General features: G+C 47.0%; 1 protein-coding gene across 1 annotated transcript in view; it reads right to left on the bottom strand.

The window, feature by feature from the left end:
• Nucleotides 1-385: 385 nt before the first annotated feature.
• Nucleotides 386-14,451, bottom strand: part of LOC144179759 (uncharacterized) — an 87,521-nt gene continuing 73,455 nt past the window's right edge. The window contains exons 19-20 of the mRNA XM_077708197.1: nt 2,781-2,932; nt 386-720 (exon numbers count right to left, since the gene is read on the bottom strand). Of these exons, the coding sequence (XP_077564323.1) occupies nt 711-720; nt 2,781-2,932 (162 nt within the window). The 3' untranslated portion in view covers nt 386-710. The remainder of the gene's footprint in view (nt 721-2,780; nt 2,933-14,451) is intronic.

The raw sequence follows: 14,451 nt of genomic DNA, 5'->3' as shown, positions 1-14,451 counted from the left end.
TTAAAGTGTTCCGATTACCGTCGCAACACACTGTATTAAAAATTTGTGAGGCTGTACGTATCTTATGTAAAAGTTGACTCGGAGTGGATTAATTTTTGGCGAAATCAACAAATATAGAATCAGTAAAAAAACTGTATTGGATGTGTGTGCAGATTGTTCGTAAACAAAACAACAAGGGTCTTACACTAAAAGTGTTGCGGAAATAAGTAAAAAAAATAGTTCATCTCTAGAAAGTTAGTCAGCTAGGTTTATTAAAAGTACAGGCCTCATTATTTTACAAAGAAATATGTGAGTGATCATCAGCAGCAGCAGCCTGCTTGTGACCTCTGCAGGACGAAGGCATTTCCCATGCTGCTCCAGGCGTTCCTATCTTTTAATGCCCTGGTCCATTACATAACCGCAGAAAGCTTCAAATGGAAGCTGTATTAGTGTGGTAAGAAATGATTCAGATTTCAACGGCAGATTGTGCTTAGTTTAATTCATCATTTCCATTTTATATGCAATATTCTCCAAAAATAATCATTACGCTTTTGTGAGTAATAGGTAATAATACTTAGTGAATTTACGCTAGGCAAATATTATATGCCTTTTTCTAGGGTTAAAAGAACGCAGACATGGCGAAAAGACCACATTAACACAGACTTCCCTCGCTGATCTCGGGGAATATTCCGTGTAGCGCTCTTGAGCTAATGATCCTTGACGCTGCAGCCTTATGAAACTCTGAAAAGGGAGAAAGAATTTTGCGTAGCGTCAATATTGCTATTCTGCAGCTGTCAACAAGGAAAGATATTGCAAATGCGTTCAAGAAACGTCTGTAGCCAGCTGCCAGACCAAAAGACACACTTGCATAGTGCATTCAGGCAAGCATAACACGATCTCGTTGACATTGCACTAGATTTGTGTACATGCTCGTAAATTTTGGTATTATGTTCCATTTCGCCCCCACAAACGGCGAGATACATTTGAAGCTGAAGACAGCTGGAAAAGAAGCTATAACTTTGGTGGTATAGTATCTTATCATGCGTAAATTACATCTTACGTAAACTAATAACATTCGCAAAGCACCGTAAACGCAGATCTAATGCATTACGTAAAGTAAGCAATTATATTTCCCGTTATTCTGTCAAAATAGAAACTGGCATGGTTAAAAATGGCTGTTTTCTTTTTTTGTCTTTCGAAGTCTGTACTATCTTCAAGTGCCGTAGGTATAAAAATATCAGCTGTGTGAGTGATGAAGAGTGACGGGGTGCAAGTGCATCGGGGTGAGACTAGTATCGTGGCAGGGAGCTATGCATATCGCTCTCGATATTCTAACTACGTGGGCTACAACCCATCAGCGGGTGGGAGGGAGGATATATTTAGAGACCCAACTTTGGAAAATGATCGAAAACTATTCTTAAACATGACGGGAATATGAATTGTCGGTAAAGAATAAAGGAAATGCTCATTTACCCGCGCATTGCGATGCCTGCAAGTGTGAGCCGCTTCTGGGTGAGATTAAGATTCTTGGTAGGAGCAGATATAAGACAGCACGTGAACTTTTGGAAGCTTTTTATATCAAGCAAAAAGGCGATAAGTGGATCAGCGATACGTCGGTGGTCCTGTTTAACTCTGAGAAATCTTTTTTCGAGCGTTTCGTTGATTGACGCATATGCGTACTTCTGATACTCTTACTGCGGCGCATACTGCGCATGCTCCAGTTGTTTCTATATTTACCGGCTCCGGCGGTGAATAAAGTTCAGTTGAAAGTTAGCGCCTGTCCCGTCTCCTTTCTTGTGTACTGCCTTTGGTTTTTTGCGCTAAACATATTTTTAAGAATCATGAACCAACAGCCCCCCAACTAAGTTTTGTTAAATTACCGATCGAAAACTAATTTCGCGCCCAGATTAGTTTACAGGGTCGAAGAAAAGGAGGTACAGGGACGGGATTCTGCCACTCTCAAGAGCACTGACGCTTATACGATATACAGTTTGAGCCGAGTACTACTTTCCGTTATCTAACTATTAATTACAAAAAAAATTGCCACTATAATCTTTCGCCAGAAAAAAAAACGGGGCCGAAACTCTGTACGGGGACATTGTTACATAGTGCTCAGAATTCATAGTTGAACTGTCTTCGTCACGCTTTCTTTCCTTGTCGTTCTTTCTTACCGCGTTGAAGCGCTCCAGCAGAACACAACCGAGCAGAACTGACCGAATCTGCGCGGTAAGTTAGCTGAAAACGACTGTTGGCGCGCCACGCGAGCCGATGCGTCAAGGAGCGTCTTTTTCTTTGTTTTGTCTGTTGCTCGTCGGCACTAGTGCCAACCAACATTGTGCCGACGACTCATTGTGATCAAGGATTCTGTAGGGGATCCAAAACGTCAATTTTATTCTTTTGACTTGGTCAGTGACCGCAACTTTGTTATGAATAATCCCTGGGCGGGGAATAAATCTCTGGGCGGGGTACCCGTGGTTGTGAAATCTCTTTGAGGGGTGTCCAAATCCTTCTGGGGGGGGGGGTGTATAAATTCCTGCTCCAGGCTCACCTTTCAATCTGCTGTTACATCCCACTAACGGAGCGTTTCCTCTACGAAAACACAACGAGAACGCAGTGCAGCTCCTGAAAAGTGGTACGACTAGCGACATGAGGGTGTCTAAGCAGCTTTCAAGGTCTAGTTTGCGCTGCTTTTATTGGTGTAAAGCAGACAAGGATACCTTCCTTCACTACAACAACACTACGCTTGCAATGGAGCGACAGTAGTGCCAACGCGCTCGCCGAATGGTCCTTACGGAACTCACATTTTCCAGGGACGCTTGAGCGTTTCCCGGAGCTCGCGGGCGTGCAGCTTGTTCGGGTTGTTGCTGGGTGTGTGCACGGCCAGGCATCGGAACGCCAGCGCCATCAGCCACACGCAGCTAAGCGCCAGCAGCGTCGACATCACGGGGTGCACCTGCGCGGCCGGGATGCATGGCGCTTTAACGTCAGTGGCATGCAGTTGCGCCATTTGACGAGTCATTTTTGATTCGTAGCATCTGTGCCGAGTAACCCCACAGCCAGGAGCGCGTAACGTCCTGCATTTCCAGAAAAAATGCAGATTTCGCGAAAGTTTCAAATGTAATCGTTAGAATACCGTAAATGGAGATAACTGGTCGAGCGAAATTTTGAAAAACTAAAAAATAAGAAAAAAAAATTACGGAAAATGGCAAAACGTATAACGCATGGCATTTCCGCAATATTGCAGATTTCGCGAAAGTTTCACCTGTAATCATTATAATAACGTAATTGGAGATAATTGGTAGAAGAGATTTAGAAAAAAAAAACAAATTTGGCTGGAAAAAACTCTCACTGAAGACAGGCGGCATAAGAATGCTACGCATTAGTAGATAATCATCTGAATTTCTACAGAATTTTTATTCATATTAAGAACTAGTACTTCTTTATTCATTCGGAAGGGCTAGCTCAAAGACTTCATATTTCACCTCTTCGTGGCAATGCGTTTAACGAAGAGAGTAAACCACGGGGTCAGGCGGGGCTGCTTTTGAATGAATGATTAGTTAACTATCCAATCGCGGTCCGCAGCGGTGCACGTGTTGAGCGACAAATTTACAAATTCGCATGCGAGACGAGAGAGAGAGAGAGAGAGAGAGAGAGAGAGAGAGAGAGAGAGAGAGAGAGAGAGAGAGAGAGAGAGAGAGAGAGAGAGAGAGATTAATTTTTTTTTTTTTTCTATTATCGCAGTGGTTGGAGTGGCATCCGTCAGCCGCCTCCGTCCAGACAGCTGCTGGTAGCACTTCGGATGAAGGCCACCAGGTCCCGTTGATCTTGGTGATTGCAGGCGGTAGCCAGCCACTCCTTAGTGTGGTGTGGTCTGAGTGCTGAGGTGTTAGTGCATTCCCACAATATATGTTCTTGGGTAAGTATGGCGATGCAGTGGCTGTACTGGGGGGTGGGCTGGTGGTGCCAATCCTTAGGCGGTGTAACCATGCCGGTGTTTGTAGTGTGTTTGTTTGTGCTTGTCGGAGTAGTGTTTGTTCTTCTCTGTCCAACAAAGGATGGGGGGGGGGGGGGATATTCCATCCTGTCGTGGAGGTACTGTCTCATTTCGATACGACGTTGGGGGTGAGATTTTAGGGTACATACATGGTCAGTAGGAGCCCGGATGAGTGCTTCACGGGCGAGTTGATTAGCTCGTTCGTTCCCAGCTAATGCCATGTGCCCAGGTACCAAGTGAATTCTGGCCTATCATTTTACTTAAAGTTGCAGTGCAGATGAAAAGGTGCTTCCGCTTGCAAGCAGGTGGCATGCCTTTTTGGAGTCCGTGTAGATATTTGTAAGCATGGTGTGGGTCGTCGTTTGGCTTATTGCGAGTGCTATGGCTAGCATTTCAGCTTCTTCCGGAGTGGTACAGCTGGTGTGTATCGAGCATTCGTCCTCTTTGAGGTTCGTATAGGCTATTGCACAGATAGGTTCTTTCTTGGCTGCATCCGTGGGGATCTTTCACAACCTTCTTTGAATAAAATGCCGCTCTAATTTGTCGTCTAGATGAATTCCTTTCTTTGTCCATGTGCCGTGGGATGGGTGCCTCCTGTATGTGCTTCAGGATGTCTCGCTTGATGGGGGTTGTAGAGACCTGGGTGGGGCTTGGTTGGTATCCGAGTTCTGTGAGTATAGCTCGTCCCGAGTGAGTGCTGTTTAGCCGCATTAGTTGGTTGTGACGGTGTGTGGTTATAATTTCTTCGGTGGTATGGAGAGTCCCTGTGTTGAGAAGCTTCGTCGTGCTGGCGCTTAAGGGGATTCCGAGGGCAAGTTTTGTCGCTTTCCTGGTTAGTGTATCCAGCCGATTTTCCAATGTTTTGGTGAGGGGCTTGATATCTGATGTGGGTGGTAATGAGGGCGTCCCTGAGGCGGATTAAGTCCCCTTCCTTGAGCCCTTTATTTCTGTTTTACACTCTTCTCATCATGTGTAAGGTCTGCTCACACTGCTGTATGATTTGGCTCACAGCTCTGTGTCCTCCGCCGTCACTTTGTATGTGGAACCCCAGAATTTTTATGGAGGGCTTGGGGTATATGCCGTGGTTTTCGGGGCCTAGGTGGCTTAGGATTGTGCACTACTAAGAGTTCCATTTTCGCTGCGGAGCATTCTAATCGTATGTTGTGGGCTACTCTTTTTACTGCATTCAGGGCCAATTGCAGGGTGTCTTAGATGTGACCTGGACTTTCCTTATCGATTCGAAGTGTTATATCATCTGCGTGAAGGGAGAATTTTATGTCCGGAATCTTGCATAATTCTCTGTGGACCTTCAGCATGGCAAGATTAAATAGTGTTGGTAAAAGTACAGACCCTTAGGGTACGCCTTTTTGCGGGTGAGAGAAGGGAGCAGTGAGATGGTCGTCAATGCAGATGGTGAGTTGCCTGTCTTGTACGAAGTTTCTTGCATTCTGCTTCCACAATTAGTGTTTCCCAGTTCTTCTAGCATAGCGTCGTGGTCAATGTGGTCAAACGCCTTCTTCAGGTCAATGGCTAGGATTGCTTTCAGTTGTGCTAGACTCGGTTCTTTGTGTATACCTTCGTAAATGCGAAGTAAAGCATCTTGGGTGGAGAGGATGCTCCTGAAGCCTACCATGTTAGGAGGTAGCATCTCTTGATCTTCAAGATGCTGTTGGAGTCTTTTTAAGGGTCATCCTTTCCATTACCTTCGCCACATTAGACGTCAGCGTGATTGGTCTTAGGTGGCTGAGTTTAAGGGGTTTGCCTGGTTTCGGGATGAATATCATGTGCCCCAACTTCCATTTTGTGTAAAGTGGGCTTCCTCGCCATATGTAGTTGATTTATGTGAGCAGGAATTCCACATCACTTTCCGCCAGGTTTCTTAGGTGGGCTGTAGTTATCTGGTCAGGGCCTGGCGCTTTGTGTCCTATGCACTTCTTGATTGCTATTTTAAGTTCGGCCATGGTGAAGTCCTTATCAAGATCTTTGTTGTTTGTTCCCGAGTAGTTCCGGTAGTCAGGTTGGGTCGCAGAGGGGATATACAGTTTTTGTAAGTCTTTCAGGATTTTTTGCGGATTCGGCTACGTGCTTGTTCACGCAAGGTCCTTTTTCTTGGTTTGTGTACGTCTTGGTATGCTTCATTTTTGTATTGATAATATCCTTTGTCCAAGCGTCAAGATCAGGGGGGCTTTGCCCTACTCTTTCTTTCCTATACATGCCCCATTCAGTGATTTGTTGTTTTTTCCATTTAAATCTTCTTGATTTGGTGTGGATAGAAAGGGCGATAATTGCGTGATCGCTTCCCATGTATTTTCGGTATGGGTCCAACTCACGTGTGTCCTTGATGTGGCCATAGTAAGGTCTTGGTTCGTGTTCCGTTCTACAGAGTTTCCCAATCTAGTAAATTCCTGAGTGTCATTGTGGATTTTGTATCCTGCTTCCTGTAGTGCATATAGCAGTTTGCATCCCTTCTTGCTGTCTTTACTGTACCCCAAGGCTCAGTGTGGGGCGTTGAAGTCCCCAGCTAGTAGGTGTTCGTATGCACTTCGCGTGGTCTTGGGTCTTAATATTCCCTTAAGTTCCGGTAGGTTGTCTTTCGGCGGGCTGTACACATTTGTGATGTGCAGCGGTCCTTCGGTCGTTTGGATTGATATAGTGATGCTGTTATCTGTGTCATGTTCTAGGTTGGCGGGAAAGAATGAGGAGTGCAAATTGTTCTCTGGTTTGGAAGGTAGCGTAACCTGGTAGGGTTGGATGCTTTCCAGTTTCTTGTATGTCTGGTTTCCTAGGTAAATTTTGGATCTAATGATGTAGGGCGTTTCTTTTGTTTTTTAAACCCCTACAGTTCCACTGGATGAGGCTTAGCTCTCTAACCATGTTGTGGTTAATCTGCGAGGGTGGTTAGGTGGCCCGCTGTTTTGAGTAGGTGGTCGAAGCGCTGCTCGAAACGGTGGACTAGTACGTCGGTGAGGCGTGACCGTCTTCTGTCAAGAAGGGCATCGAACACTTTGTCCATCGTAGCTGCTATTCTTTCTTCCAGTGTTGTGAGGAGGGTGTCCACGTTTACCTCTACTTCTTGGAGCCCTTGAGAGTGTTCTGGAGGTCAACGTCGCTATGAGCCAACGGTGGCATTCTTCCACCATTAGGGGTTCCTTCATCATCTGGTCTGCTGCGTTTCGGGCCCGGTGTAGAGCGATTTATTGTGACGTTAGATTCAGTGTCCATGTCGCTTTGGATGTCTGGTGTGGTGACCGTAACTGGTGGTGAATGATTGCGAGGAAGGGAGCTTTGTTGTGCGAGTGTTTGAGGCCAGGGTAGCATTTGTTCTCGTCGGGCATGTGTTTGCGTCCTAATTGCATCTCTGTAGGAGTTATTAGCTTGTTTGGCTGTGCGTATGTGTGGTAATTTAAGGAGTGGTTGGCTAACCTGTGGTTGACCGGCGTTTTCTGGCGATTGTTGTTTGGTCAGGTCCTGGGATCGGGATAGTGCTCCAGGCCTCGATGAGCTTCGTTGCCGTGAGGAGCTTTTCGATCGCAATCGGATGCCGTTGTGGGTCTCGTGTTCGGCGAAGCGTGTGTGGCTTCTTCCAGGTTGTTGGGCTTGTTCTTGCATGGGTTGTTGTGAGGTTTGCTCGGTGTTGAGGTTCCTACGGCGGATTATTCGTTTGTGGTAGGCTTGGTACCGTACTGCGTTGTCTGCAGCTTTTCTGTTCTCGCAGGTTTTGTCCTCCGCGCTGAGGTTGCCTCCGCAGTAAATGCATTGCGTCAGGCAGTCTTGGTGGTCTTCTTCTTGCCCGCCGTTGCCGCATTTCGGGCAGAGTAGTTCGCTGGTTTTGGTGCATACGTCAGCCCTGTGCCCGATTGCGAGACATTTTCGGCAGAATTGCGTTCGGGGTTGGTGTGGACGGCAGCGGTATTCTCCTCCGGCGTAGATCACGTCACGGGGGATATAGGTGCCCATAAAGGTGATAATTGCGGTGCCAGTTTTGCCCATCGTGCATTCCGAGGTGATGGTGTAACCTGGGGCGGAGAGGTGCTTCAAGAGGTAATCTGAGTCCGTTCCTGGTTGGATGTTGTGAACTACTCCCTTGCAGGTGTCGTGCGCGGCCGAGATGTAGATGGATACTCTACGCGTTGCTGAGTTGGCGCTTATCGACGAAATACTTCCTATCTACGCGGCTGTCGGTTTGTCTCGGCAGTTCAGGAAGGCGAGGTTTTTGCTCGGGTCGACACGTACAGAGAAGGTAGTTGCCTCGTTAGGTGAGAGTCTCGCGGTTTGGCAGAGCTGGTGGTGTAGTTCACTTGGATTGGCGAACGCAAAGTTGAGCCCGTCGGCGGGTCGTTAAATGAGCTTGATCAGTTCTTTCGGACTCACCGGGGGTTACGATATAGGATGCCTCCAGCCACCTTCGTCCTGGTAGAACTTGGGAGCCATGCTTGGGTGGTTGGGGCGGCGGCGCCGGCTTGTCGGTGTCGGTGGTTTATGGAACACGTCCTAAGCCTAGTGGGACTAGCACGCACTCACATTCTGGTCGGGACAAACTCAATTGTCCGTTTCGTTGAAAGTAGGGATTCAAAATTTGTCGAGAATGGACGTGGTCGGTTCCGGTATGCGTTCCGCCGGTCCGGTGAGGTTGTCAACTAGACCTTCTTCGAAAAAGCGAAGAAACTTGCGGAGCCGTGGTGTCCGTCCTGCTACCTTTAGCTGCGGCCGCCAGCAGCGCCCTCCCTGTAGCTTGGAAGTGTAATCAGGTACGCGCTTGTAAGTTTAGGCTGTAACTGCGAGGAACTAGACCTGCACGACTTTTAAGTCACGAACACTGAAGCTGTAAGCACTTGTGCATTCAGTCTCTAAGTACTCGTTTAAACACGATAGTCTTTATTGGTCTACTAAGCGCGGAAATTTCGGTCTGTCTGTCTGTCTGCACCTCGATCGATTCAGCCGCCCGGCCAAATGTTTTAAGAATACTTGAACGAGGCGGTTATATGGACAAAAACTTTTCAAACTACTCAGTCTGGTGGAAATGCTCAAACTTGTCAATATTGTTGAGCAAAAAGAACACATTAGGCATATTTGAAACATTACATGAATATATCAGTAATATTTACAGTGTTCTTTAATTAAAATACATGGCTGCCTGATTTTTGGGATAGCAAATAAAAAAAATTCCCCCGCATTTCCCCGAGGGGGAGAATGTGAAAGTGCGAATGCACGGTTGTCGGCCCGCTTGCGGCGCTTGCGCTCGGCCCCCGCAGCCCACCGCCTCGCCGCCTTCTCTTCCATCTCTTCCATCGGGTTTGTAGTATCACGTGTACACCACGCAGTTATCAAGCCGCTATAACGCCGCTGAGTCGCCAACGGACGCCGCTGACGACGTAGTTTGAATGCGTTAAAGATATAAGGCGCGTCACTAACACTGATATCACCGTCGCGTCCGTGGCTTGGTCGGTAGAGCGTCGCGCTGCGGCCGCAAAGTCCTCGGATCGAAACCTGGCGCCGGATGCTGTTTCTTTTTTAAATATAGAGGAGCACTGCGGACGCCGGCGGCGGTGGATGGTTTGGGGTCGCTTATAAAGTGCATTCGCACTTAAAATATGCCTTGAAAAAACATTCTGACGCAAAATACAAAAAGCGCTCTCGCGCGACATAGCACTCCAGGCAGCACCCCAGGAAGCCCAACAGAAACGAAAGGCTTCAGTAAATGGCGCGCGAGCAGTGGAACGCGGTTAAATTGAATTTGCCTGGTGCAGCAAGACGGGAGGGGAAGAGCGTGAGAGGTGGGAGGGAAATATAGGAGAGGCATTTGCGTGGTTGGGGTGGCAGACGACTGTAGCCTTTCGACCACATTTGCAGACAAGTGAGCAGATACGCGGCCAATTTTTAAAGCAAAGCTATACTACTCTCCTCCAGCAGTTTCGCCGCGGATGCGCAAGTTCGCCTTCTGACCGCAGACACACCCCTCAAAGTGCATCGCGGGATTTGCCGGGCCCGCTTTCGGAACTGCGCACAAGGCCCCATTTTCAGTCGTTCTGCTCAACCATGAGCGGCGTCGGCCGCCGCGGTTGCGGCCGATCAGCTGATCAGCAGCCGACCACTTCCGCAGCGTCGCACGCATGCGCCGCTGAGTTGTCTCGGGCTACGTGACTCGTCTTTCGTTGCGTTTGTTCGCCGCGAAAGAGGAACGCCGCGTTCGCCGAGAATGAAAGCGAGGCCGGGCCTCCTCCTGTGAGCGTTGCACGGGGCCGAATGGCTTTGGGCCTTGGTCGGATGCGGCTACATCAAAGGTTAACCAGGCAAAACCAAAACTTAACCAGACTAGGCCAAGCTTTTGCTTTGCATATCCAAGGTTGGCTGAGCTAAGCCACAGCCATTTTTTATAATACTGTTTTTTTTCAGGCATCAACGCCTCCTCTGTTTCGTGCGTCACCACCGCTTAGTAGCGAAGGGTGAAGTGCTTCTTCGCTAATAAATCGAACCCATACCATCAAATAAATTTTACTGGCCTTCCAAATTTTACAACTTTAGGGCGTAAATCGATTGAACGATCAGCTAGAGCACACCCCTGTCATACGGGCACCTTAACGGCTCATCGAAGCCGGGGTTTAGTGTACATACGACTCCCGTTATTACAAAGCCCACGGGGACCGCAACAAACTTCGAATTAACTGAACTCTCCCTCTTTGCTTCTTGATTTTGTTCAGAATCTCGGCTTTCGTCACCCATTGGAGTGTACGACACGGTTTGTAGTGATAGGTGAGACATGGTGAGACATATTGCGAAATTCGAAGCCTGAAGCTCCGGCGCTTTTGACGCTTAAACATTTCAAACGTTATCGATAACTGACAGTTCCCTCTAGGCTTTTATTCAAAATAACTTCCACTTAACCAATATAGTGGGTCCTAGCTTCAAATTATCGAGCGATCTCTCCCATTTAATTGCATGTAAAATTGCCGGGACCAACACATCACTTCCAATTAACCGAAAATTACAACTAAGCGACTTCCAATGATCCAGAGTCGGCTCTACTTACAAGCGCCCATGGCGGGTGCCACTCCGCTACTACCAGGCTGGTTTAATGTTCACAGAAAGTTGCCTGCAAAGCGCCAGGCGGTGCCAGGTGGTGCCAGGCTGGAATTGAACTCAGTGCATGGAAATGTGGAGAGTCGTACTCAGGGGTTTCCCCAGGCATCGAATCAAGGGGGGGTGTCTCAATGGCTCTGGGGGGGGGGGGGGGGGGTTCATAAACTAGAAAAGCTGTTTTTTATCCCACTAGTTAAATAATAGACGTCTGTTAACCAAACGCTCATCCCTGTGACGTGCGTTTCTCATTTTCTATATATATATATACACCTGAGAGGTGGTGCTTTCTATTCAATCTAAGAAAAAAACAAATTTAGAGAAATTCATTTTTTACCATGAAAGGTCCGTATTCAGTTGTTTTTTTAATTTCTCGCCATTTTTCAACGTATAAGGACATTTTCGAACTTGTTACCAGGGCCAGTGACGAAATTTGAGTTCTTGAAACAATGTTTAGGTAGTACACGAAAGCCTTTGAAAGCCTTTTTTGTGTGCACATACGAACTTGCCACGAGCTGTCGAAAAAGAGGAAATAAATACGTGCAACGCTAACAGCAAGCTCGGGGGGCGCACTTTTGTTTATTTTGCCCGAGGCTACTGCCAAGAATAGCAGACGGGCAGCCCGCGCATGCGCAGATCATATACTGAAAAAGGTCCATACAAGGACTGACAAGAGTGAAATTTGGGGATTCAAGGGGGGGTGTCCAGAAAAACTAGGGGGGGTCTACACACCCCCTAGGGGGGGTGTAGGGAAATCACTGGTCGTACTGAGTAGCGTCACTGGATAAGGTAGAGTATCGGCACTCTTTTCTCCTATTGTTCCGTGCCACCGCCATGATCATTGGCCAGTTCGCATCACGTGACATTTGTTTACACGCTGACGGTTCATGGGCGCCGCCGTTTTGTTGCTTGTGTTTTTTCAGTCGGCAAACTGTGGTAGACTCCTCCCTGCTTTGCGGCTGCGCCGGACTGACGTCGTTCGGAACGCGAATCAAAGATAACGCGTGCAGCAGCATTTCAGCAGAAGAAGTGTGTGCGAAGATGCCGTTTTGCTGCATCTTCGGCAGTTTTGTTAACAAACGATCCCGTAGAAGTTAGCGGCAAGGCCGTAGAAGCGGCAATCTCGCAACACTGATAAACACCAAAATGGCCGCCATTGCTGACTTGCATGCCTCAGTGGCGGCACTCTTATACCTTATCTAGGGACACTAGTAGTGAGCATATATTAATGTGCTTGCAAGCAGGTTAAAATAAACAATCTAGCACGCATTTTAAACGCGCTAATAAATAATAGCGGTAGCTTTAGTTTAGACCTTGTCTTTCGTTTCACAAGCAGGTGAGGCATGAGTTGAAAAAAACCTTCCTATTGCGCTTTCCAATGTCATTACGTTTTATTTTTGCTTGAGGAATCTCACAAAACTATCGAGCAGGTTTTGGTTCGACTGAAATTAATGGTCACGAATATGGACAGTCGGGCGACTTGGTAATCTAACATTGTCGTGAAGCAGCACAATTTATCAAATATACAAAAGGAAGGAACCGGAGGTGATGCGCGCTGACTATCAACTGAAATTTATTGAATAGAACGCATACTTTTATACTAAAAATTCATCAAGGCTGCAAGTGTGCACATGATATCATCTTAAGGCCACAAGAACAAACTCACCGCCATAACACTGAAAAACGCGCTCGTGCCTACAACGTACAGCAAAAAAAAAAAGCTTGACGTTTAGGTGACAACGTTTGTTCATGTGCAGTCTTGATGAAGGTTTTATATAAGTATTCGTTCCCTTCAATAAGTTTCAATTATGTATTTGGCAAACTGCGTTGTTTTTCCACTAAGAAAAAATGAAAGTCAATAGCATTAAACTTATGTCCAAGTACAACGGGGGAGTGAGGTACTGTTACGCAGGGTTTAACTCTTTTTTGCTGTTTAACATTACGGGTCTTTCTTTTGTTCCCGCTGTTGCTCTGTTTTTCGCACTGAAGCCACCACTGAAGCACTCTGTTTTTCGCACTCATACGAACGTGGCATCGGCCGAACGAGTGAAGGTGAAGCTTTGACTGTTTGCATAGCCGAATGATATTGCTGGAAGCGTTGCCATCGTCTTCGATCTAGCAGTTCGCGGCTCCGCCAAATAGGAGGTGGAATGACGCGGCTGAGAAGCCTATATACGGAGAAATTCAAGTTAAAATTGTTTTCGCACTTAAAGGTACCCAGCTCAGAAATATGGCCGAGAGTAATGTCGAAGGCGAATATACCTGCAGGAAGGTGTAAATCTGGAACTACCAGCCTTTCTTGCACGAACAAGGCGTGACAGCTTTGGAATAAACACTATAGCAGAGCAAGTTAATCACCTTGAGCAGTAATTATGCGCAAAAACAACGTTGAGCTGCTTGAAAACAGCGCAGCAGTACTTTCAAGATCAGCGGCCTGATTTCGGACGCCCTACTTAACATTTTCTTCCGGTTCAATCCAGGTCGGGTTTAAAGGCTGGTAAACCCGATCGCTAGCTCGCCACAGATCTCACACGAAAAAAAAGATTTCAATGCAAGACGCGACACGGAAGACTCGGGGACGAAAGCTATCTAGTCTATATGCAAATGACAACTCCGTGCCAGACAAGTGACTCTCCCAAAGCCCTGACTGCTATATAGTGCAGCCGGAAGAAATCACCAGAGAAGAGAAGACTATACCGCGTTTGTCTACCTCCTCTCGTACATACGTTCGGTGGAGCTGTCTTTCAGTAATTGCCTACCACGCAAGCTTCCACTCTGACATGCCGAAACCATGACTACAATGCAACTTCCTAGGTAACAACAGCCGATTTAAAGGGACCCTGCAACACTCTCAACTCTTTTTGAAATCTGAAATGCTTGCAGAACGTAGTCGCCCAACGCACCCAATACTTTGATTACGGGGTCGCAAAGTACCTCAGTGAAAAATTGCTGCTCTATGCCCATTAGATAACTGGTAAACGTGCTCAAAAGATTTTTCTCTCTTTCCCGGTCTTGACGTTCTTCGACGGCTCCAATTACATCACTAAAGGCCATGTAGCGGCTTTTGGCCGGTTTTCCTTCAGTTGCAGCAATGAACGCTTTTCGATAGCAACTTTTTAAAAAAGCCACAAAAACAAAGCAGAAAAATGAAAGCGTATCTGGTGCGACGAGCAAAACACGCAGTGCCGCTCCGTGCTGACGATTACTACAGCTTTCGCAGTGGTTCCAGACGCGAAGAAAAGAGTGAAAGCGCTTATTGAAAGTGTTGCAGGGTCCCTTTAAGATCAAGCACGTGTAAATTCATGTCTAACTCCCTTCATTTATTCCTCGTAGCTTTCATGGTGCTGCCCGTCAGCTTTTGCTTCCGAGTTTGTGTTAGCTGTTGCACTCGGCGTTGTATTTAA

Source organism: Haemaphysalis longicornis, unplaced genomic scaffold (assembly GCF_048455015.1).
Source record: "Haemaphysalis longicornis isolate Haplotype H1 unplaced genomic scaffold, Haemaphysalis longicornis Haplotype H1 scaffold_4, whole genome shotgun sequence".
Classification (NCBI taxonomy): domain Eukaryota; kingdom Metazoa; phylum Arthropoda; class Arachnida; order Ixodida; family Ixodidae; genus Haemaphysalis; species Haemaphysalis longicornis.
Note: the sequence above shows the minus strand (reverse complement) of the source record. Positions and strands in the feature narration are given on the sequence as shown.